Source organism: Mya arenaria, chromosome 8, assembly GCF_026914265.1.
Source record: "Mya arenaria isolate MELC-2E11 chromosome 8, ASM2691426v1".
NCBI lineage: Eukaryota > Metazoa > Mollusca > Bivalvia > Myida > Myidae > Mya > Mya arenaria.
Window position 1 is genome coordinate 30,132,247 of NC_069129.1, and position 26,956 is coordinate 30,159,202.

Consider the following 26,956-nt stretch of genomic DNA (forward strand, 5'->3'; position numbering starts at 1 on the left):
TCATAAATCCGTGACACTTCATTCAATACTATTCTTTTTATTTTTATTTTTTCTATGTACTAACAGCACATTAACAGTGAAAAATCAATATTGATTTAGCTATTTCAGAAAATTCTTCACTTAAAATAATGGACCAAATAAAAAGGAAGAACGTTCATGGTTTCTTTACATTTTGAGGTTCAATGCATATGATATACATGTACATTTTCTTGTAAACAGAAAATCCCGAGCATTTTTGTTAAATACTTCTTATCACAAAGCACTTCTTAAAGAAATGAAAACAAAATAACAACTTATTAATGTCATGTACGGTAAATTTGTGGTTGAGGCATCAGACAGCAGAGGGTCGAAATTTGTTCCAGTTGTCTAAGCCTGGAGGGAGTTCAGTGTCTTCATTGGTAGATCCTGGAAAAATAAATCATGTAAATGTTATCTCATGTTAAATTGTACTATCATTATTAAGATAATTTTTATTGGTCACCATTAACATGTTTTTATTTTCATTCATGTAATGGATACTCAGTTTGGGTCGCTTGTAAGAAAAGGGTTTGTTTACTCCAATGTATGCCCTCTTAATCACGGGGCCTGTCTGCTGAACTTATGAAACACCTTGATTGATGAAAATCTTGACTTCCATCAAATTCCAATCCTTTATGTCAGCATCCAGTCATATCAGAACAAATACGACATAACGCTCCTTAGGCAGATGCCCTAACCATTAACACCAATACTGTTTTAAATTGCGGGGAAATTGAAAATGTAGCACGTGGGTATTTTCATGATACTGACAAATTTTGGCATTTAGTTCATTTGACCACAATTTGTTCTTAAAACCAAACAAAATCGAGTATTGTATTTGGATGCTTGTGCTCAAGTGCTCATGCATTATTCTTAGTGGTGAAGCTGCATAACTGAAGAAATTAACTTAGCAATAGTTACAAAAAAATCTAACAACATACTCTCTTATCAATGTAAACATATGAACCAAGTTTCATACATGTACATAGTTTCATTCTTGTTATGGCTTTGACCTAAGGTTAGCAATTTTGCACCATACTGCTAAAACCAACACTGTCACTTAGACTATAACAATACCTCTGTTTATTTCAACTCTGAATAAAAGTTAGCACACAAAAACACAATGTGATATCCTTACCAGTTCCTTCCACCATCTCCTCGTACGTGGTTTGCTCCGTAAAAGGCCGAGGCCCCAACAGCTGGACCATAGTTTCTTTGTCCATTTTTTCCTTCTCTAACAAACTGTGGGCAACCATTTCAAGGTCTTCTTTATGCTTGGCAAGCAGTTCTTTAGTTCTCTGGTAGGCACCATCCACTAGAACTTTCACTTCAACATCAATTAATTCAGCAAGTTGTTGACTGTAAGGTTTTTCAACTGTATCATCGTTGATGTCGAAAGAGAGATTTCCTACTTTTTCACTCATTCCGTAATTTGTTACCTGAAAAGTACCATTTTAATTTACCATTATACAACTTTTGTCCTTCTTTCATAGTGTACGCCCAAACCCAGTTTCATGTTCATATAAATTTATCAGTTTTTAAAATATATGACCATGAAAATGATACATTTAAATTATCAACATTGCGAAATGTTTTGTACAAATTTTAGACAAAATATACTGTTTCTACTGTAAACTGTTTTTAGCTGCTCATAAAAACAGCCTACTTTACATTAGATGTGAAATAAAAATAAACAGTGTGTAGTATCCCTAATGACATGTTAGTATTCAGGCAATTTTTTATATGATGATATTGATAATCACAGATTCGTTTTTGTTAAGTCCAATCATATCTGCTAATCAAACTACATGTCTTAACTAATTAAGTAAAGCATGCGTTAACCAGTTAGAGCACTGCCTTTTAACCAAGGTGCCCAGGTTAGATTCCTGGCCCAGCTAGACACACGTGAACTTGGTTGATGGTTACCAAAGTTGGACAAGTGGGTTTTTTCCGGGTACTCTGATTCCCCCACGGTATAAGACCACAATACATTAAGCCAACAAGAGTGGTTAATATAATGTTATAATTAATTGTTTAACATTCATTGTAAAATAATTAAGAATAAAGCAAAGTTAAGTAAACTATCTCACTTACCTGTGAATATGCCATCTTTGTGACGCGCTGTAAATCCTTCTCTCCGCGTGATGTAAAACTCCCAAATATCATTTCCTCGGCAACCACTCCCCCAAGGTTTGAGCACATTATGTCCATGAGCTAAATAATAAAAAGAAAAAGAAGTACAAAAGTAAATTTACATGTGCATGATGCTAAAGACTTTTTCAATAAAGACCTTAGTCTATCTAAGATGTTTACTGAAATAAGCTCATTGGCAAAGTTTCATAACCTTGTGTCTAATTTGAATGAATTAAAGCTGCACTCTCACAGATTGAAGGTTTTGAGAACGTTTTTATTTATTTTCTTGCAATGAGCCAATTTTTGTGAAAATCCATGGAAACCACTGATATAAGACTGGTGACAAAAAATGAAATCGCAGATTTTTATATTTAAGTTAATAAAATAATGTTTTAGGCATTAAAGCATTAATTTTCAAATGGAAATAAAAAAATTACGATCTGATCTTTTGTCACCAGTCTTATATCTTTAGTTTGCAGATATCTATGTAAAAATTTGCTCTTTCCAAGACAAAAAATAAAAAAGTTGTAACAGTGGTAAATCTGTGAGAGTGCAGTTTTAAACTTTAGCAAACATAGAAAATGAACATAGTAGGTAAGTAGGGAGTAGAGGTAAAACCGGATGCCACTGCTCGTCTGGGTTTTTTTCAACACCCATTAACATTTTATCACAAACTACAGGAGAAAAACTTCTTATGATATATTTATCTTTTGTTCTGATCCTTTTCTCTAGATTGTACATGTGTTTATGTTTGTCTTTAGTTTAAACAATAACTTCAATTGTTTTTATGTATTATGTGTAAATTATTGCAGATTAACTCAATAGAGAGTCACTTTTTTAACCTAAATCAATGAATATGCCCATATAGCTCTGAATGGAACCCAATCAAAAATCTTACTAAAGCCCATTTTTTTGGTTACAATTTCTTTTGGATGTCAGTGTTCCATTTAAATTTAGGGAGACAATATTTAACCTCATTCTAGCTCTGACATATTCTTTCATTTAGTTCAGATAATATATCTAGGATTATTTTTTGTTTCAGTATAATATCGAAATATATTTCATGGAGTGAGCACAAAACGCTATATTTCATGAGTGCTGTAGCCACAAGTGAAATATTTATTTTTGTGTTCAATAGGTGAAATATATTGCGATATTAAACATGGAAACAAATAAGCCTTTAAAGGACACAATTAAAATGAAGTTTTATTGACATAATTCAATAGCTTACCTGTTCCTGTGTGTATAAATACTTTTCTCTCGGCAGTGACATTGAAAAACTCAGCTTATCGCCTCTAGGAACCAGGGATATCTGTAAAATGTAATATCAAAGGAAGTAAAATACCATTCATTCATCATATAGCCCTTATGCCATCCATGTTTGAAGTCCAAAAATGTGATTGACCTGATAGCTGAAAGACTGAACTATTTCTGTTGGGGGGTTTAGGGGCCGCTTAAGGCCTCAAATTGGGCGACACACCCTAACAAGACCCTTCTTTTGAGGTCTAATCACATTCCTGAGTCCTTTAACTTAAATTAAATATACATGTAGATTATTTTGGTTAAAGTTATCTATATGTCAATATAAGCATTTCTTATTATCTTAAAGTATAAATGAAGTACATTTGTATTCTGATCAATTAATCAATCATAACATAGAAAGTGCAGGTATTATTTTTTGTAATTCCAAAACAATTTCAAACAAAAGATCATACATTGTAATTGACCGTACATTGAACTTATATTCTTATTCTATTAATGTCAGTGAGCTTATGTGACATTTTTGGAACAAATTAATGCCATATTGTAGAAATTATATATATTTGCCAACAAAAACCGAAGAGAACATGCATTTTTTTGTAAGATGTGCAAACATGTAGTTTTAAGGTGATGTTTTAAAAACCATATACCATGATTTTCAAAAATTAAACTTTTATTTGCATTTAGATTTTTCTATTGGTCTATCACTCTTTGATAAAGATAGGTGCAGAGTTATAAAGAAACCAGCCTGGTGCACTTTGTCCAAGATCTGTGCAGCATGCTCCAAAAAACAGCCTGTCACACTACCTTAGAAAGCAGCCTGTCACACTATATTAACTATTGGTCCAGCATGCTCCAGAAACCAGTCTGTCACACTACATTAAGAATAGATGCAGCATGCTCCAGAAACCAATCCATCACACTACCTTTAGAATAGGTGTGGCATGCTGCAGAAACCGGTCTGTCACACTACCTTCAGAATTAGTGCAGCATGCTCCAGAAACCAGTCCATCACACTACCTTAAGAATAGATGCAGCATGATGCAGAAACCGGTTTGTCACACTACCTTTAGAATAGATGCAGCAAACTCCAGACACTAGTCTCTCACACTACCTTAAGAATTGGTGCAGCATGCTCCAGAAACCAACCAGTCACAGCTTTGCCGGCCTCATGAAATGCAATCTTCTTTTTCTCTGAGGGCTGTAATACTCTTGACTTCTTCTCCATTCCTAAACATATAAGATATATATACATGTTATATGTAATTCCTGCAAAAGGCAGATACTTGTTCATTGAATCTTATTTCTGAACATTAATTTGAACATCTAAACAATTTCATTGTTAAATTGTATTGTGATGTTGTGTGTCATTTGTTACAAAATAAACATTTGACAGTCTTTACTTTTTATCATTCAATTCACTGAAGTGCAAGGGCGCCAATGCTGGTCTCCATGACCACAGAAGGATAAGAATATAAACTCTGAAGTTTATGAACATGGCCGATGCCATGCATTCAGGTACTAAGGTACCTAAAGCATAAACAAACAAGATTTATACAATGAACATGGACATTTCCATAGGAGTAAAATATTTTTTAATTAGACAAGTAAAGAAAAAGAATTAAAGAGAAATATGGGTAGAGAAAAATGATAACACTAACATGATTGTAAACATCAGGGATGTGATTGACCTGGCAGCTGGAGGGCTGAAACCATTTCTGCTTTTTAGAAGCTCTTTTGAGGGTTGTTCTGACTTTAAATTTGAAGCAAACTGTGATATCAACTCTTACAACCAAAAAGCACACTAGTATCTGTTTTAATCAGCTTTTTTATTTCTTTTTTGTGGGGGAGGGGGGGGTCCCTGGGGCCATTAGATCCGCGGAATTCCGCGAATCCGCGGACAAATCACATCCCTGAACATGTATATCCTTTACAAAGAAAATATTATAATTCACTCTATAAATGGTGGATACGTGTTATACAAATACTTGCCAGCTACAACTCTCTCTATGGCCTGTTCAAAGTGGTCCATACAGACAAGCGACTTTTCATGTCGAACAGCAATCAAGGCCGCCTCGTTGCAAACATTCATAATCTCAGCACCTAACAGAGAATATACTTTGGTCAAATTTGCTATAAGTAAGTGGCATGGATACAGTTAAACTCCTTTTCAAATGCACAGAGATTATCTTATTTACAATGATATCATTGCCAAACTTTAAATAGGCAAATTTGCTAATATGCTTTTCGGGAGTTTCAAGGGATATATCAGTGAAATAAAAAATGATATTTCACTGTTACAAACAGTGAAAATATTAATTTGATCTTTGTCACTGTTTTGTCAGTGCGTACAGGGCTCAGAAAAAAATACAATGATGTTATTTCCAAATGACATTACATTCACATACACTTTGGCATGCTTTTCTAATAAACCTAGATAATAAAATGCTGTTTTATATCCTTTTCAGGCAAAAAATAAAATTGTTTATTTCAGTGAAAGATCGCAATAAATTTTAACTCATACAAACCCAAGGTCAATAATTCACTGGTGGCTATGCCCTTTATTTAATATACCTGTTGGTGCTTACCGGGTACTCCGTCAAACATATTGCTATCTTTCATACAGAAAAACAATTCATAACCCTCTTTATATCATTTAGTTAAACAACATTATTTTTTTAAACTGGTTGTTTAATACTTCTTTACAAATTATATATATATACAAATCCTTAAAGGGACTAGACACCAGGTGATACAATTGCAAGAAAAAAAGAATTGTCAAAAACTTAAAAACGTATTTTTCAATTTGAAATTTACTGGGTTTGTCTATCATTTAAATAGCAGTAAATTTAAAAATGACTTTCGCACTTTAAATTGTGAAAACATTATGCAGTATTTTCAAAAGGGTTAACTCCTATTGATAATTCTAGGCTTGTTTTGAGGAAATACTGTATAAGCTGAATTTGGGACCGTCTGAAAATCTTTATAGTACCTGAGAACCCTGGAGTTAGGGACGCCATTTTCTTTGCAAGTTCATCTTTGTCTACAGCTGTTTTAATATTCTTCAAGTGAACCTTGAATATTGATGTCCTGTTGACAAAATACAAAAATGAGAAACATAAACTCAAAAAGTAGCCAATGAACATACCAATTCTTATCAATTTCATTCTGATGATCATAGCTATGAACAAGCATTATTTTGACAGATTTTGAATTGAAGTTTTCGCATCAATACAATCCTGTGGCAATAATTTCGACAAAACTTCCAACAATTGGTACTGGTTCTTATCTCATTAAAAACAAGTGAACAATGGTTCTATAAACAAGGATGTGATTGACCTGACAACTTTAGGGCGGAAATCATGGGGGTAATTATAATGGGCAAAGACGCTGCTGCCCCTTTGATATACAAGCAAAACTTTTTTATTTTTGACAGCGCTCATGACTTCACATTTGAAGCTGACTGGATTGTCAATACTTATATACTTACAATAAATATGATACATCAAAATGTTAATGTTTTTATTTATTTTTACTACTTTACTACTTTGGGAGGGGGGGGGGGGGGTGCTGGAGCCTTTGGACCCTCTGAAATCTGTCTGTGGGAAAATCACTTCCTTATATAAAGAATCAGCTTTCAATGATTTAGAGGTAATATTAAAAGGAAGTAATAAATATAAATAATTAAAATTTGATTACCTTCCTTTGATGTCAGGTGAACCAACATAGATCTGCCTGTCAAATCTCCCTGGTCGCAAGAGGGCACTGTCAAGAATATTGAGGCGATTGGTGGCAGCCATCACAATTACTCCTCGCTCAGTCTCGAATCCTAAGGGTGTAGAATAGCAGTGTTAAACCTGGGAGTAAATATGTTTTTGGTCCCAGGTTAAGCTCACCAGATCACCAATACTACTGTTTGAAAAATGGAATTGAATTTTAAGGTTTCAAAGCACTGAACAGTGGCAATGTTTATTCTTACTCAAAATCGTATAGTGACATCTAAAAAAAATAAGTTTAAGTTTAAAATTATATATTATATATTAAAAATGAAAGTGTATGATCATTTAACATATCTTTCAACAATTATTTTTTTTAATTTAGAATTTATTAATACCGGTACTGAGCATCAGCTACAGCTTATGTGAGATAACTTCAAACATATATTTCAACAGACGAGACTTATCTACCATCCATTTCCACTAAAAGCTGGTTCAATGTGTTGCTCCTTTCATCATCTATTGTGTTCCTGCTGCTACGCTTTATCCCGATAGCATCTATCTCGTCGATAAACAGAATACATGGGGCATTCTCTCTTGCCATGGCAAACATCTTACGAACCTATAATGCCCAAACTTCGATCTTCAGTACAAAGGAAATTGATTCACACAGAATATGAACATTAATGAAAAAAAAGCGAAATTTATTTAGCATGATCTGCACTGCATTGTGACATATTTATTTTTCAAATGCTGCACTCTGATTGAATGTCCGCAACGTCATTTGTCAGATAGAAGTTCATATTCAAAATATCATTTCTTTCCTTTATCTTTACTTATTTCTACTTTTAATATTACCTAAATTCAATACAGTTGAAATTAATGAACAGAGAAAAATGTAAGTATAGGAATACATTTGTTTTTGAGTGTTATCTTGCAAAACTTCCCCAGAACTACTTGTTGGCTTGACCATGTCACAAGATTGGGCTAAACTTAACAACACTCACCCTGTCAGGCCCGACCCCCACAAACATCTCCAGAAACTCTGACCCCGAGGCTGCGATAAATGGCACCCCGGCTTCTCCAGCAGTTGCTTTGGCAAGGAGCGTTTTTCCTGTCCCTGGAGGTCCGTTGAGTAATGCACCTTTTGGAACCTTTGCGCCAAGTTCTATGTACTGTTTTGGATTCTTAAAAAACAAATACCATTTGTTTAAGATTGGGTAGATTTTTTTTCTTTAGAGACTGAAACTAGTTTTATGATAAAAACATAAAAACTATATTAAACACTTCTCTCTTAATCTCGTATCTACAGTAAAAAGAGTTTGATTATGAGTAAATATTCATCTGCTATGAATGGAATGTACCGGTATATTTTTTTATGAATATGTTAAAGCTTGATACCATTTCCAAAATTATTGCACACATTAGGCTAATTGTTCGGAAAATTGCTAAATATTTAACGAAGAAAATCATTGTTTAAACAGAGGATAATACTTGAACAGTTTCCAATTTAGATGCAACATTCTCTGCGGCCCAGTCAGGAGCGTTACCAACTGAGCTTTTCAAGGGTGATAATATAGCTTTACACTTGATAGATACCAGAAACAAACATATTTTATCCCATTCATTATTTTGTCAAACTCATTTGACGTTAATTATCACAACAAAACAAAAGAATACGATTTGTGCATACAGATAAAAAATAGCTATAATTTTGTGTTTTTCAATTGGTGAAATTGTGGCCACTTAGCTATTAATAAAATAAAAAAAACACATTTATCAAGGCTAATATTATTTTATCTGTACATAAATCATATTAATTAAGGTCAAATGAGTTAAACAAAATAATGCATTAAAATTTAACATATTTTTTGCAAAAACCTATATTGTGAACCATTTGAGGCTAGTTCTTTTCAACAATTTGCTTGCACAAAAAACACGATTTTGAGTTGAATTGCGCAAAGAAATGAAGTGCGTAGCATAATCAAGTACCAGGGTAATTTGTTGATGGCCTACCTTTAGGAAGTTGACAAACTCCATTATTTCCACTTTGGCCTCTTCACAACCGGCAACATCTCTGAGAAAAAGAAAAATCAGTTCAGAAACTTATACATTGTATAAATTATTTTTTCTCTATTTTGGAGCTTAAACTCAATAATTATATCTCATATTCAGTGGAAGAAATGAGGTTGACAATTATAGTATGTGTGAAACAAACTAAGATTCAATGGCTCAGTATAAACATGTCGCTTATGAACATTTGTATAATTCTGTATAAACATGTAGCTTATGAGCATTTGTAAAATTCTGTATAAACAAGTAGCTTATGAGCATTTGTAAAATTCTGTATAAACAAGTAGCTTATGAGCATTTGTAAAATTCTGTATAAACAAGTAGCTTATGAGCATTTGTAAAATTCTGTATAAACAAGAAGCTTATGAGCATTTGTAAAATTCTGTATAAACAAGTAGCTTATGAGCATTTAAAAAATTCTGTATAAACAAGTAGCTTATGAGCATTTGTAAAATTCTGTATAAACAAGTAGCTTATGAGCATTTGTAAAATTCTGTATAACCATGTAGCTTATGATTTTTTTTTATAATTCTGTAAAACCATGTCACTTACGGTATAAACATTTGTATAATTCTGTATAAACATGTAGCGTATGATTTTTTTTATTATTCGGTATAACCATGAAGCTTATAAACATTTGTAAAATTCTGTATAACCATGAAGCTTATGAGCATTTGTATAATTCTGTATAAACAAGTAGCTTATAAACATTTGTATAATTCAATCATTCTCAAGTTGGTTTTCTTCCTTGAACAATATATTAGACCTTGGGCCTTATTCAATAACCAACATAGATTTAACTTAATTTTAAAAGTAGAATCTGAGTGTTTTGATTGGACAGTAAAAATAACTGACTGATAGACTGATTATAATCACTAAGGTCTAACTAAGGATAAGGATTTTATTTCTCAAACTGTTTCAAGTGCCTTATAAAAGAATCAAGCTCACACACTTTTTTATTTTGTGGTACAATTTGTGTAATTCTCTCATTTTTGAGTTCTGAGGCTTTTAAAGGAAAAAATCTTTATGACAATCAAAGTATTTTTTTTTGTTTTGTAAAATCAAGTTTAAGTAAGGAATTTGGCTGAATGAAGTTTAGAGAAGCTTGTTGCGCAAAATATTTATTGAGGAAAGGGAACCTTGCCATAAATTCAAGGAAGAATCTTGCCATAAATTCAAGGAAGAACCTTGCCATAAATTCAAGGAATAATCTTGCCATAAATTCAAGGAAGGACCTTGCAATAAATTCATGGAAGAATCTTGCCATAAATACAATGAAGAATCTTGCCATAAATTCAAGGAAGAATCTTGCCATAAATTCAAGGAAGGACCTTGCCATAATTCATGGAAGAATCTTGCCATAAATACAATGAAGAATCTTGCCATAAATTCAAGGAAAAACCTTGCAATAAATTCAAGGAAGAACCTTGCCATAAATTCAAGGAGGATTCTTGCCATAATTACAAGAAGAATCTTGCAATAGATTCAAGGAAGAACCTTGCCATAAATCAAACCCATTTTTATCTGAGGTACAGGCATACCCTCACTATAGAAAAGTAGGCTAGCCAACGACATACTTGAATTTGACCCCAGTATCTTCAGTGATGAGCTTGGCTGGTGATTTCACCATCATTCCCATCATTCCTCCACTTCCCAAGCGCTTTAAAAACGCAGCAATCCTGTGACGGGACTGTTAAAATAAGATAAAATAATTAATGACAAAAGTTCCACACCAATTTAATGTGTACCATATCTACATTGATGTCCATGTATTAAAACAATTATTATGACAAAATTTCTTCAAAAGTCTTGAAACAATGTTTTCAATTGATTACTGTTATTAAAGTCTTACTAGGTAGTTAGATACTTTTTTGCTTTTGTTCAAATGAAATAACAAAATTACTAAAACAACATTTTTTTCACAGTTTTGGGAAACAAGTCAGGGACTCTCTGAATGAGGAACTGTTCCATTTTAAATAAGTAATGCAAAAAAAAAAAAAAAAAAAATCATACACAAGAGCAATGCTGAACCAATACCAATGCCTGTCGGTTGTGGTTCTCAGTCAAACCCCAATCATAACTCAAAATTTAATGAAGCACGAGTTGTGGGCATAGTTATACATGCGTGAACTGTCTCTGGCAACATGTATACTAAGTTTCAGTCGAGTACCGGTATCTTAAACCCTTTTTGCCTTATGGCCAAGGTTTAATGTTTTGCATTAAAACCTCTTTCATACAGGACCATGTTCATGGCAACACCCAAAACTTTTTTTCTTCGAAAACTAGACAAGCTAAAAATATCAACACGTACACATGTAAAAACAAACAAGAGCACCGCGGAGTGGGTGCCAACGCTCGTCTGATGAAATTCCAAGTCGAAAAGGGGGGATAACTCAATATTAATTAAAGGCAAAATTATATGACCTGCTATAAACATGCATAGTGTTAATAGGAACACGTGTAGCAAGTTTAATGTGAAAATGTTGAACGGTTTTTGAGTTATGAGGTAAGGTTAAAGTTTTTGGACGACGACGACGCAGACGCAGACGCAGACGACGCCGACGACGCCAAGGCTATCACAATAACTCGACTTTTTTTCTTCGAAAAACAGACGAGCTAAAAATGAATACACACCGAGATTAAGACCATTCCAATCAGCATTAGAATGATAATCAGTCCATCACCATCTAGCCTCTTACTGAAAGAAATTGTAATAATGTTAATGCTTAACATAATGCAATCTTAATGCAATCTTTAAATGTGAAGCAGAAATAATGTGGTTGAACGTCAAAGATGCAACATTATTTAGAATTAAAAGAAACCATAAATATCTTCAAATAATAGAATTAGTAATTTAAACTTATTTATTTTACAAGATTTTGAAACAAGTTATAACAACATTATATTAATAACTCTTGTTGGCACAATGTTACCTGAGACTGAGAGTGTGGTCTTGTGTTGTGGCGGAAACTGGAGTAACCAGAGAAACCCACTTGTCTGGCTTGTTGGCCAAAAACCAAACTCACATGCGCACAGGCGAGGAATCAAACCCTGGTCTCCTAGGTCAGAAGCGATTGCGCTAACCGAAAACCCAATGATAAAATTGTTCTATACCTGAATCCCGAAGAAGATAATTATTAGCCTTTACCTTCTATAATGTATGGGCACATGGTCTTCTGGGTTGGTTTTACCCATCTGGTACTGCACATCTTTCATTCTGTTCTCAAACCTTGTTACTGAGTCCACTGTGAAATACTCCATGTTATTTTCAGCCGTCTGTGAAAATATATTAGCGTAGAAACATTAATTTTGTTACTCAAAACACTATGACAATACTTCATGATCCTTTAATCCCTAATGAATATGTAAATTATACACAAATAGTACATAACTTTCTTACCTTTGTTCGAAAGAAAACATTTCTTGTACCATTGCTTTCGTCATTCACAATTATTTCCTTCACCTGAAAAAGTGTCAAATGTACATTTTAACATAACCATGTGTCTAGTTAACATATAATATTGCCAACTTAACTATGAATTTTCCAACTTAACCATGTGTCTAATGGACATATTATATTGCCAACTAAATCATGTGTGTAATAGACATATATAAAATGCCAACTTGACCATCTGTTTAATGGACATATAATATTTCCAACTAAACCAAGTGTTGAATGAACACATTATATTTCCAACTTAATCATGTGTCCAATGGACATATAGTATTGCCAACTTAACCATGTGTTGACTGAACATATAATATTGCCAACTCAACCATTTGTAATGTGGACATATAATATTGCCAACTTAACCATGTGTCTAAGGAACATATAATATTGCCAACTCAACCATGTGTCTAAGGAACATATAATATTGCCAACTTAACCATGTGTCTAAGGAACATATAATATTGCCAACTTAACCATGTGTCTAAGGAACATATAATATTGCCAACTCAACCATGTGTCTAATGGACATGATACATTGCAAACTACATGATGTGTCTGATTGACATATAATATTGCCAGCTCAACCATGTGTCTAATGGACATGATACATTGCAAACTACACGATGTGTCTGATTGACATATAATATTGCCAGCTCAACCATGTGCACGATGTAATATTGTCAACTTAACCATGTGTCTAAGGTAGATATAATAATGGACATGTTATGTTACTAACTTAACGTTTAATGACTGAATTTCCATCAATTATTCAGTTCTTTAAGCTCGATTGGGACAAAAGCTTACAACTAATTAAATCACACTCAAGTACTTTGAAAGCTGGGTAGAAGCCTGTACTGGTGTCCATTTTGAGAGGCCACGACTCTGGGCATAAGAAGGTACCCCTTGTGAGGCTTGAACCAACAAGCTTTCCAGTGACGCGCACACACCTTTACCACTAGACAACTTCGACCCTACCAAATGTATCAATACATGGTAAAATCTAACTAAATTTGACTATATTGTAAGTTACTTTACCATCCTTGCATACTTTTAATCTACGTGTACACTTTAAAAACCCACAATATGACAAAACTCTTACAATATATAAAAATAGGGTTTTAGCCAGGTTTTATACAGGAAATGGTGGTAATGGGGTACATTGTATCGGTCTGTGAAGAACTTAAACATCCCAATTTTATACAGAACTTATTACTTCAGCTAGGAATTGTGTTTTATTAAAGTAATATCAGGTTTTAACTGCCAAAAATATGAAGTCTTTAATTCTATGAGGGCAGAAGGATGCCCATGCAAGTCTCCATGAGGGTGCAACCAAACATGTCAGGGTGTAGCACCCTAAGGCCTTCCATAACTCTTTAAATACAATTGAGAAAGATGACAAAAACAAACAAACAAGACAAGCCTTCATACCAAGTCATGTTTGAGATATTTTTCCACAAATTCATTGAAGGTAATATGGTTATCAACTAGCATCCTATGTGCATACAGCAAGAGGTAGACAAGGCCACTTAACAGTCCGCTGAAAGGAAACAAATTGTTTACAATCATATATATTAAAGGAAATAAAGGAATCAAATATCATTATACAATTAAAAACATGTCTGAGAATTTCTGAAAATTATCATATCAACACAGGTTTGCCCATTTAACATGGCTCTTACAGACTACAGATACTCTAGTCATGGTGAACATTTGTGCCAAGTTATTTTAAATCCCCCAAATTCATAACCAAGAAAAGAAATACAAGGGAGTATTAGCAATGATATGTTTATGTGACCTTGACCTTTAACCTTAGGACATAAGTGTAGTCATGGTGAACACTTGTATCAAGATATTTTGTTAAAAAGCCAATGTATGACCCAGCTATGGCTTGGAGAAACCATCATAACAGATTTTTTATCAATGATTCTTGATCTTTGACCTAGAGATACAGGCTTTTGCTTAATACATATAATTAAGTCATAGAAAACATTTGTGCAGAATTAAATCAAATTATTTTCATGCATGACCAATTAACATCCGGAGAAGCCAAAATACAAAATTTTGACAAATGACCCTTAATTGCAACCTTGAACTTTGACCAACAGACAGGCCTAATCTAATAACTGTTTCCTATGGAAAAATCTGATTCCTGCAATTTTAACACATAAGTAAATTCAGGTTTTAAGTTAGCAAAATTACATAAAATATCACTAAGAATCTAGATAACAGTGATGAAAATGCCCCTTTTAGGCTATTTAAGGAAAAAAAGAGAAACTTACGCCCACAGCAATACTGTTGGTGGAGGCCCTCCTGGGGTACCTGATTTCAAATACAAATTAAAGGTGTTTGGTTGGCAGATAGAATTGCATGTAAGTATTTAATAAAACATAGATAAATTACAGCTTGCATGTTATTAATATACTATGATAATAATGACATGCATGTATTTAAGCTTCTATATTGAAGACAAGTTTTTCAGTATTGACCGGTACTCTAAAAACTAACTAGAACTCCGCGAGTCGGATGTGTCGCCTGACGAATTATTTACTGTCGACATTTTAGCTGTTAGATTGGCATTTTATTCATTTATAGACAATGATGTTAAACTTTCAAGTGTAGGTGGCATTTTAACTGAAGGTAACAACGTTAAGCCAGGAGCAAGCAATTGGTTTTATAAGCAAAAATGAGCACAATAAATACTGAAGTCAACTGCGATCCCCTTCAATAAGATCTATCTATCTATAAAGTTTCAAGTTGATAACTCTTTTAGTCGAGAAATGCCCCGGACAAAATTTAAGCTTGAAAATTAACAAAGGGCAATAACTCTAAACATATAGATGCAAGAGTTACGGTTTTTGTGCACTGCACTTGCCCTCAATGAGATCTATCTAGCTATGAAGTTTCAAGTTGATACCTCTTATATTCTTCAAGATATGCCCCGGACAAAACTTTACGCATGAAAATTAACAAAGGGCAATAACTCTAAACATATAGATGCAAGAGTTACTGTTATTGTGCACTGCACTTTCCCTCAATCAGATATACCTACGGAATAAGTTTCAGTTTGATACCTCCTATAGTTTACGAGATATGCCACGGACAAAACCTAAGCAAGAAAATTAACAAAGGGCAATAACTTCAAAACTAAGAAAGCAAGAGTTTCTGTTATTGTGCACTGCACTTGCCCTCAATGAGATCTATCTAGCTATGAAGTTTCAAGTTGATACCTCTAATATTCTTCAAGATATGCCCCGGACAAAACTTTAAGCATGAAAATTAACAAAGGGCAATAACTTTAAAACTAAAAAAGCAAGAGTTACTGTTATTGTACACTGCACTTGCCCTCCATGAGATCTATCTACATATGAAGTTTCAAGTTGATAACTCTTATATTCTACAAGATATGCCCCGGACAAAACTTAAAGCATGAAAATTAACAAAGGGCAATAACTCTAAACATATAGATGCAAGACTTACGGTTTTTGTGCACTGCACTTGCCCTCAATTAGATCTATCTACATATGAAATTTCAAGTTGATACCACTAATAGTTTAGGAGATATACCCCGGACAAGCGAAAATGGGACGCGGACGCCGCCGCCACCGCCGACAAAAGTAACCCCTATATGCCGTCTTTTCAGGCGACACAAAAATCAAAGTTTAGAAATTTAAATCAGAACTCCCACCTGGGTAAAAATATAACAAGAGCTGTCACAGAGACAGCGCGCTCGACTATTCCGCCGCTTTTCAGTATAAGGATTGAAAAGTTTTGGCGAAACACGCATGGATCACTGTTACATAAGATTTCAATGCAATACATGATGTGCTGAGATATTGACATAAATGTATTAACATGGAACATTTTAAACATACTTTTTTAGTCTAATAATAAAGGGCCATTATTTGCAAAATACAGTTATCTAACTTGGTTATTCAATTACATTGGGTGGTTGAATATCATTGTATACATGCACGCAAAACCTTAACCAGAATTTCTAAGTCGAATAATTAAGGCCTATTATTTGCATTAAAAGGCAAACTAGAGTTATCTAACTTGGCTAATTAAGTAGGTTGGATGGTTGAGTGCCATTTTATAAAGTCTCAATGCAATACCTCAAGTAGTTGCTGAGATATTAACCTATGTGTGCTTGCACGCAAAACCTTAACCAGAATTTCTAAGTCGAATAATAAAGGCCTATTATTTGCATTAAATGCAAATTAGAGTTTTCTAAATTGGTTAATTAAGTAGGTTGGATGGTTGAGTACCACTTTATAAAGTCTCAGTGCAATACCTCAAGTAGTTGCTGAGATATTAAGCTATGTGTGCTAGCATGCAAAACCTTAACCAAGGTGTGACGCCAACGCCGACGCTTGGGTTGGTAGTATAGCTCTCCATATTCTTTGAATAGTCTAGCTTAAAATTCGCCTGTCAAAAGCAATTAAAAAAAGATGATCAAGAGCCATAGTTGTATTTTGGGTTAATATGGAGATGTGTAACCTAATTGTGTGATGGCTACTTTGTTAAGTACATGTATGAAAAACCCAAATGACTAAAAACTTTAACCTTATTGAGTTAATCTTGGGTCATAATTTGTATTCAGGATAACATGGCTTATGTAACCAAATTGTGTGATGGCCGTCAGCAACAGTTTTAAGTATTCAGTCATTTGAATGTCATATAGTACAAAAGAAATTAGTGAAAAACCCGACTTGCCCTAAAACTTTTACTGGAAACAATGTGCCATCAAATTTTACCAAAGTTTCTAAGTCAATCAGGGGCCATAAGCTGTGTTTAGGATGGAATGGTGTTATGTTACCTAATTGTAAGATGGTCATCATTAATTGAAGCAATGAAGCAATGTGCCCTAAAAGTTTAACCTACAGTAAGTTCCTAAGTCAATGAGGGGCCACAATTTGTTTTAAGGATAATATGGAGTTATGTAACCTCATTGTGTGATGGTCCTGAACAACTGTGTGAAGTATTAAGTGAAGTGAATGAAGGGTATTGGATTATAAGTGAATATGCCAACATGCCCTTAAACTTTGACCAGATGCCAACACCGGCGCGAGTTAAGTATTAAGCCTCCTTAATCTTCCAAAAGTTGAGCTAATAATACACAAAATATAATAAGTGTCGAGAATTAAAAGAAAAGTTGGTCGTGTAACCAAACCCACAAAATTATGTTTGTTTTGCCTTATATTTTATATCAGAATACCTCCAGGTCCCTGTTTGTTCAACCTGACCCCAGACCTGTGGAAGCTTCTTGTCCATATTTTGGTTGATCTTCTTGACAACTGAAGCAGTTTTTTAATTGTCTTCACATCCTTGTGACAGCTTCCTCTTGCAACAATAGCAATATTTCTTCTCAGCTGAAATAACAACACAGCTATAATAGGAAGCAAGAATCACATATTTTATTGCTACTTTTTATTTAAGATGACAGCCAAAAGTCTTCCATAGAAGTTTAAGTTGATGAAAAAGTTATAAATATTATAACAACAAGAACCATGCTGAGCAAAAGCCAACCATCACATGTTGTTTTTCAGTTGAAAAAGTCACTCAATTTAGTGCACTATTATGAATATGTCAATAGCCAATCATAGCAAACACTATTTAGCGGTGAAAGGATAATAAATTAGGTAGCCCATATAAAGAGCCGTTTTAGGATTCATACAGCCAGACTGTCAAATATAATAAAGGAGTTTTAAAGGAGATATCAAGGACCTTTTTTAGACTTACAAGGACTATCTTAGTTAACAAATATTAAAAATTTAAACACAAATCTTTAAAGACAAGGATAAGCAAAAAACACTTCTTGTTAAAAATGCAAGAATTGTTCACAGCAAAAATGAAAATGGAAACAGAAAAAGACTCAACTATTGCTCATGCACATATGATATTGTTCTTTGTCAGTTTTCAGAAGCCCTGACTGAAGAGCTTTTCAAGGCAAAAACAAAATTGAAGTATCTTTTTGAAAATTTTAAGGACATTTCATCCAGCAGCCTAAAATTTAAAAAAACTATTAAAGTCTGAGCAAACCCTGCATTTCAGAGTCTTTGATGATTATTTTGAGAAGAGCATAAAGAATGTCCAAATGTTAAAAAATCTCCCCTGAAGTGTGTTATTGTGGCTAGAAATTCGGTTTCGAGTCAGAGTCCGCGAGCAATATTTCTAAAGTAAGCAGACAAATTATGTAGGGAGAATTACATTCTAATCAATGGTGTGATCAATGTAATATATCTAGAAAGTGAACTAATCATTTAGGATGGTTATCATGTTTCAGAGGCCATAAAAAATTAAAATATCCCCAATACAAACCTTGGCACATTTTACTGCAGCAGTGATTAAAATAGTGATAAAGAAGCATTGCCATGAAGCCTTTTCCAATTAAGTACAAGACTAATACTGATGCAAAGCATCAAAGACGTTGCTAATTTTGTTGAAACATGACTAAAAGGAAGCAGAATACAGTTTAGTAGCGTACCATCACTTTCCAGTGATACCAAGATATTATCAGATGACAAATCTCGGCATCAAATGACCAGCTATTTATTGCCTATTGAAGGTATGATTATCGGATAAAGATCTCTATTTGAAGTTTTTGTATTACAATAAGATTATCCAAGTTTCACTTCTTAATAGCCATGGGCAATATAATCACAATATATAGATATACATGATAGTATAAACATTTGAGTACAGCGACAAGCGTCCATACACTGTCACATGATTACCTTTTATTACTTGCGGAAAGCGTTTTTTTAAAGGGCAAAGGACAGTTTGTAAGGATAAGAAGATTTTATATGCAGTCGCAAAAATATTTGAGTGCCAGGAATTTCTACTCACATTTTTTTTATTCTTATTCGCATATTGCGAGTTAGCGACTGTTAATTTCGAGCCCTGGTACATGTTAAATATGTTTTTTAACATATTCAAAGTCATAGTCATTTAAATTGTAGGCATTTATTCCGGTCCTTTCGATACCAGGATTTCTTAAAAGGGTATTATATTACCCAGTAACTGTAACTTTACCATACTTCTGTGAAGAATAACCCAATATCAACATAATCCAGTACCAGAAACTGTGATACCGGCTTTCCCAATATCGATACTGGCTTTTTGCACACTCCCGGAAGTATCGTAACTGAAATTCCTGCGATATGATTGGCTCACATACGGGTTAAAGTGTGAGACTACATGTATAAAACTGTTGGGTAAAGTACAGTTCCCACATTTTATCATTGATACTGTTATATGTAATGAAATATTTATTTATTATTTTGTCCTTGCCTTTTAAGTTTACCAATTTATCAAAAATTAGATTATTTTAAGTGAGCAAAACATCCTCTGAAACTTTTTTTCTGAGTTTTGATGAATCGTGTCTTAAAGTTCGTAAACCAAGCTGTAAAAATATCGTAGCCTTTGATTTTTCAGGCGAGTTATTAATAACCCATTAATTGTGCATAAAGGTTTGTAAAAACTGCTGAAAAAACATACGTTTTTTTTTGTATCTTGATTGTTCCTTTTATCTTTAATAGGTTTACACAATTGTTTGTTGGTAAAAGTTGTTTTTTTATCAATCACATTTTAAAGCTTTATTTTGCAATAATAATTTAGCTGATCCATTTTGATCATGTGATCCTCATTGTCTAAAATAATAGATGTGTTTTACAGGATTCGTCAAATCTCTAACGTCTAAAGGGATTGTGCAAAAACCGAGAGGTTTTGAAAAAATTTGAAATTGTGTTTAGAGAACTGAGAAGTATTTTATGTTTGAAGTAGATAATAAATATGTATTAGTGTTTTAGCCAGGAATTAAAAAGGGCAGGGTGGGCCAAAAAAAGGGCAGGGTGGGCCAAAATAGGGGCATGGTACTTTCTTAAATGGGAAAACAATGTGCACAATATTAGCTTTGTATTGTTGTAAAACGACCATGTACCTTATCAAAGTACATGCATGTTCATGCACACATTGTAGTGATATCCCTACAGAGTACTCTTATTCTTCTTCCTTGTTCATTTTTACCTAAGACACTTTCTTTACCATCTCGGGTTGTTGTCACCAGGGTTCCAATAAGGCTGATTTTTTGGGGAGAAGTCACTTCTCCCACCAGTCAAATTAGGGAGAAGTGGGGATACTTTAAGGAGAAGAGATACTTATCGTAAAACCTGAGATAAATATTGTGCAATGCTACAAAACTTTAAATTCACATTTACTTTGGTTGCTTTTACTATATGGAATGTTAAAAAAAGTGTTCTTTTTGGGCCTATCAAAAGTGGACTTGTCTAAAGTCTCCTTTTTGCAATGTATAGTTTACCTCCAAAAAGCGTCTAAAATAAAAACAAAGACATTTAAAAAAAATTCTATTTGAAACAGTCAGAATGGCCTTATATGTGAGCTGTTAAAAACATTTAAGTGCAGGGGTGAATCTTGTTTTGGTATGATCAGGATAGGGTACGAAAGTCACATTCAGCTTTGCTGTTGTTTACTTGCCTTTGGTTAAATAAATTTCAATATGCTGACATTTTAAAACAAAATGACATTTAAAATCTCTATCCTTCATGAAAAACTCACTAATACTTAATAATAGAATCTAGAAATAAACTCCGAAAAATGTTATGACAAAATGGCGGTGACTCGCCGAATCTTCTACTTTTAAACATCGTACAAATAAGGAAAATACTGTAAGTAAACGCTAAATAAAGCAAATAAAAAAGTTTTGAGATTTTTCAAAACAAATTTTAATTATAAAGATTCAACACAAAAACTATCAAGTATTGGTCATGAAGTCAAGTGTTAGATTTTCTTAGCGCCACCGTCTGTTTTTCAATGACCATCTGCTTCAAACGAAACAATGTTCTAAAAAGTGTGCCTTGTTTTTACACTGCAAGTATCAATTGTTTACTAATGCTTGACAACATTTTTCATCATTTCTTCACTTTTTCTATCGCAATTTAACAAACTTTTTATCATTTGACCAGTGTCTTCTCTGATTGGTTAACATGGGCTGTTTCAATAATTGGATGATAGACGACCCAATTATGTGATTAGGAGATCACCGATTATAAATGGCTAAATTAATTAAATTTGTAACAACATCGGCATCAAAGATCGACATTTAGAGGTACAATTTGGATGTCTCAGACAAGCAATAATGTGTCATAATGAACAGCAATTGGCACCCTGATTATAAGCGTGAATTACCGTAAATCAGACCCGCGGTGATGACGGTCGTGTGCCTTAGCATGCACTGATCTGTGACAGATTAGGAAACGGCAACATTGACCAATGAAATACTTTTAGAGCGTAACTTTGTGATAAACAACGATCTGAATGGCCAGAAGGGTGCAAGGGGGCGGGAAAAATATGACAGGGTGTGTAAAAAGGGGCAACGGGGCGGGGTCAAAAAAGGGCAGGGCGGGTTGCCCTTCCATTCCACTTAAGCTAAAACCCTATGTATATTCAGGGTTCTCAAAATGAACAAGCCGTCGTTGTAGAAACTATAAGGTCACATTCTTTTCTGACCTATTTTAATACTGATTATCTATTCTTACTTCGGCAAATATTTCGGATATTGTTTGCCGAGTTAATTTTTTTCCTCGTCCGAAATAAAACTTACTTTTTACTAATGTAGTAATGATTAGGCTTTGAGTATATACAGGCAAAATGGCAGGTTTTAAGACACATTTGATTAATCGTTACAATAATTAATCTGCAATAATAAATTGTTATTTATCTTGCCTAATGCAAGTCCCATCTCATCACAAACACCTGCGAAAGGATAACTAATTAACACATGATGTATTGCAATGTGTCGTGTATGTCGGCTGCAGATCAAACGATACACTTTCTGACGTCAGAGCACAAGCACACCACATTTTTTCACATGTTTTAATACCAGTAAGTTAAACTTGAGATTAAAGTCGCGTGGCAATGTACAGTCGAATACTGTATGATCCTAGTGATGTAGGCTAGTTAACCATCTACCGTGTTTACCGTGTCTGCGTCTAGATTGTAAGATTATCGGAAAAATTATAGTCAATAATCGTCGTGTTAGAAACTTCAAATCACGGCCGAAATGTTTGAATTCACTGCAAATATGAATGAACTTATAGGATTCGCAAAATATGTATGTTTGTCCGAATTATTAGTGTTTTTTTCATTTATTTTTTCACTTCAGAAATTCTAGAAAAACAGTACCCTAAATGGCTCAGAATGCAGGAAATTGCATTCTTGTTTTAAAAAAAGTCCGGGGGGGGGGGGGGGGGGGCATGCCCTCGGGCCCCACTAGAAAGCCTGTTACAAATTCAAGTTGGTCTGTTCAACTCAAACATTTTGAGAACCCTGTATATTCATATTTTATAATTTAACTAACCACTTTTGATACAAAACAATTTGTTCGTGAAGGATTTGGCATAACAATAATCGTAAAAAAAGATCCGTCAACGTACAATTGACTTATGTGGTGATCCTCCATGGTACTACTTTGAGACCAGTGTCCCAAACAGTTTCACACAATGTCATTAATAAAATGACATAACGTTTATGATAATCAAAAAATGGTTTAATTTTTACTTCTATTAAGACTTTTTTGTCCATCTCACTAGTCTTACACTTATAGGTGCGACAAGGTATCATTTACTGATCAAGTCTGTCTGTTTATTCATTACACGCCTGATTCTACTCCTGTTTAAGCAATTTTACCATGATCACTCTTATAGTATGAAGAAGACGAGAATTGGGTTATATCTTTGGTACCTGGGGCTACAAAGTTTCAGCCTTTTTTTACTAAATTAGTAAATAGTCTTAATTTATATGTAATTATATTGCCTAGATTTAAGGGTAAAATACAACAAACCTGAGATGAAACATTTCTGGCCAGAAATGCCTGCTTCACAGCCTTATTACATAGGCATGCCATGTTCAATTTTTGCAAGGACATCGTGACTTAGATAAAATTGCAATAACCTGACAGATTGGACCAATTTCATAACGTTAACTTCAGCTCTGTAAGATATTTACCCGATATTTTCGGATAAATACACAACCGATTATAAAGATCAATATACGCCTTGTATGTCACAATTTTTTATATCAAAACCTAAATCTTATATCATTTAAATACAAAAAGTATGAACTATTTGTTTTAAAGTTACACCTTTTTAATACGAAAATATCTGCACCTTGACTTGTCTGGTTCCCAGCGTACTTTGCACAACAAGACTTATGTCTGGTTCCCAGTGTACTCTGCACAACAAGAGTCAAGGTTACACACCACCATTGTTATTCCCTATATAATTCAATGTAAAATTATAATATTTAGTCAACATTTAAAGGCATTTCGACCGAATGCAGGCTATGATAACCACATATATTCTTAAAGTACAAGCTTTAAATTACCTTTTAAGCCAATAAAAAAGGGGGGTCAAGTCATTTCTAAGAAAAATCACTCAACTTGAAAAACAAACTCTAAAAATTGCACCGTCCGCCATGACAGTTCTTCCAAAATGACCTTTCAACTATAGGGCAGCGGTTTATGCTTAACTCTCTACTCTTAATGATAACTCAAGCAAGAATAGATACTTAAGCTATAAAAGTTTCAGGAATAATGATATTTTTGATTTACAGTGTATGTGAAAACATGTCTATCAATCATAAGAACATATTTTTTATTGAGAATTTTCCACACAACGGAAGTACATATGACGTAACGGTGACGTCATTCCTCAATCGTAACAACTCGGCCATCTCCGGCAAGCTTCGAGATAGCCATCTTGATACTAGCCGAGAAGTTCCGATTGAACAAGAGTATGAAATGGTAAGGGCAGGTAACTCAGGATACACCTTGACTTCCCCGATGATTACATACAACTAGTAACTACAGAAAGCTCCCAATACCATACGTAGTATGGAGTTCCTTCCCCTTATACGATCGTATATTGCTTCCTTATTACTAATACAATGTATGTATAATATAATAAATGATCGAATGAACTTCATGCATAAAGTTATAACAATTTGCATCTTGGCTCTTGTTTATCAACTGAAATCGGACTATAAAGACATAACCTGTGATCTTTAAAGTCCAAAACTGTTGTTATACTTTTTTGGATAAAAATACTATTTTTATCTGCACAAAAAATCGTTTCAAATTAAATTGGATCACCCGGCATCGTAAATTCACATATAATGATTCTGTTACCTTGATAACATTTTGCAAATGTGAATCATTGGAAATGAGTTTGTCCCTGCTGCTTTATGCTAAACGTATTTGAATGAATACTGTAATAAAATCAAGAAAATCAACAATGCTTAAACTTAGATGGTGCAGTTGTTATTACAATGCAGACCGGATCAAACCCTACAGGACCAATATGGACAACATCATCACGTTAACATTTGAGGTATGAACGGCATCATTCGTTTTGATGTGCAGCAAAACGCCTCTCCACCATACTGCAATACGAGACAGTGTGGAGTCCACCAAACTCCTGCTTCAGAACGGTGCCAGACGGACGTTGTCAACAAACACAACCAACCACCCTTGATGTGGCAAAGGTATTTTTCTATACAAATGCAAACTTTTTATTTCGTTATACAAAGCCTCAGACACCCATAACATATTGCAGCATTGAATAATTTAATGAAATACTCATTATTGTTCAGCACTTCATGGTTTAGTTACTAGTGTTACCATAAATAATTAGATGGAAATTTTGATCCGTTGAAAAAGCTTTTGTTGAATGAAAATTATTGCACATTACAGTAAGTAGCAATGCGGTGTTTCTTTTCTTGTTGGAAGATAAATAAATTAATCTATAGAATAAAACAGACAAGCCTTCATATCTTATATTTGAATAATTATAATACAGTGAAAAAGAAGATACTTTTTTAAGAAATTCTATTGATGTCATTTATCAAGAAATCAATACAAAGTTCAAGATCAGAATAAGTTTCTCGCAATATAAAACTTCAATATTTTTTATTCTAAAGTGAAGAATTCAGACAATGTTTTCGTGAAGAATTAGAAATCCCAATATCGGAGAAATTGGGCGCTAAGAACGAAGATATTGTAAACCATGGAGGTTTGAACACTGTTTGAAGTGATACTTTTGGTATGAAATATATCGTACAAATTTTGTCCGAAAGTATTATATAAGTGTTTGGGTTATGAGTAGAAAGTAAAATTGCATGCTAAATGGACACTTAAATATGTTTTACCATTACTTTTTTATACATTTGAATTGATGTGTTTACGGTATTAATTGCAAATATTAAAGTCATTATCATATAATTCAATCAATGACCTTTATTTTAAACTATTTCTAACATTGAATTTTAAATTCAATTGATTTATGAATATTTGTATTAAAACCTTGGATACCGCCTAATTGTTATGTTAGGGTGTCTATTGTTTCTTGAAGGAAAGGGTTGATGCATTATGATAGTCGTTTTGTCATCAGCATATGAAAGGCGTGCCACTAGGATCAATATTAGGGTCTTAAGTCTTCATCATCTACCTCATCTTCTACTTTTTCAATAATGCAGCTTTGTATAATTTAAGGATTGCATTGCGGGGTTGATGTCATTATCGGGTATGAACGCAATTGGGCTGGTCTAACTGTGTGGAGTCCGAAGGACTCCACGCGTACTTTGACCAGCCCAATTGCGTTCATACCCGATAATGACATCAACCCCGCAATTCATTACTTATATTTACACCAATAGTTCATTATTTTAGTCAATCAACGTTAAAAAATACTTCATTTAATTTTGGATTACCTTTCAGTAATCCTTTCTTACCTATTCTGTAAATAGGACGACCCGATTGTTACCGGAAACTTTTTTTTCAAATGACGTCACAATAACGCAGGAAAAGATTAACCACTTGAAATCACCTTTAAACGTAAAATTGAAACCCTTTTGGCAACAAAACGTAAAATATAATAACTTAGCACTTTCCCAAATGTTGATAATAACAAGATCAGTAGTTTTCATGTATTTTGTTATGCGATAAATTGCGATCCGAACATATCCGAAGATGTTGCGTTCATCGACTGATGAACGCAATTGCCGAAAGGCAGTTCTTTTAAGGAATGGAAAATGAGGTGTAAACATTATGCAGATGACAATACTCTTTCTGAGTGTGATAAAATCCTGATATTGTTAAGACCACTTTTGAAAAAGAAAGTAACATTTTGATAAACTGGTTTACATCCAATCAAATGCAGGCTAGCACTGGCAAAATTCAAGAAATTTCAGTTGGCTCAAAGTCTGTTAAAGAAAAAAAACAATTCAATATACT

The 26,956-nt window shown here is 33.7% G+C and overlaps 1 protein-coding gene across 1 annotated transcript; it reads right to left on the minus strand.

Annotated features, from left to right (window-relative positions):
- Positions 1–21: 21 nt before the first annotated feature.
- On the minus strand, positions 22–23,655 carry LOC128243765 (AFG3-like protein 2). Its single transcript, XM_052961700.1, has 19 exons — positions 23,510–23,655; positions 17,867–18,020; positions 14,931–14,970; positions 14,080–14,188; positions 12,601–12,663; positions 12,349–12,476; positions 11,835–11,898; positions 10,778–10,890; positions 9,144–9,204; positions 8,135–8,314; positions 7,599–7,749; positions 7,111–7,240; positions 6,404–6,501; positions 5,404–5,514; positions 4,526–4,641; positions 3,383–3,463; positions 2,113–2,232; positions 1,157–1,457; positions 22–405 (listed from the first exon to the last, which is right to left on the minus strand). Exons 1-19 carry the CDS (start codon positions 23,591–23,593, stop codon positions 332–334), a joined length of 2,178 nt encoding a protein of 725 aa, XP_052817660.1. The 5' UTR covers positions 23,594–23,655; the 3' UTR covers positions 22–331.
- Positions 23,656–26,956: the final 3,301 nt, after the last annotated feature.

Excerpts from the sequence above, each read along its gene's own strand:
- LOC128243765 (XM_052961700.1), bottom strand. The coding sequence starts at position 23,593 with ATGTCCTTGCAAAAATTGAACATGGCATGCCTATGTAATAAGGCTGTG. Across the intron at positions 11,899-12,348 it reads GTGCCCATACATTATAGAAG|TAAGAGGCTAGATGGTGATG; the intron begins GTAAAGGCTAAT and ends AATTTCTTTCAG. Across the intron at positions 1,458-2,112 it reads CAAAGATGGCATATTCACAG|GTAACAAATTACGGAATGAG; the intron begins GTAAGTGAGATA and ends GGTACTTTTCAG.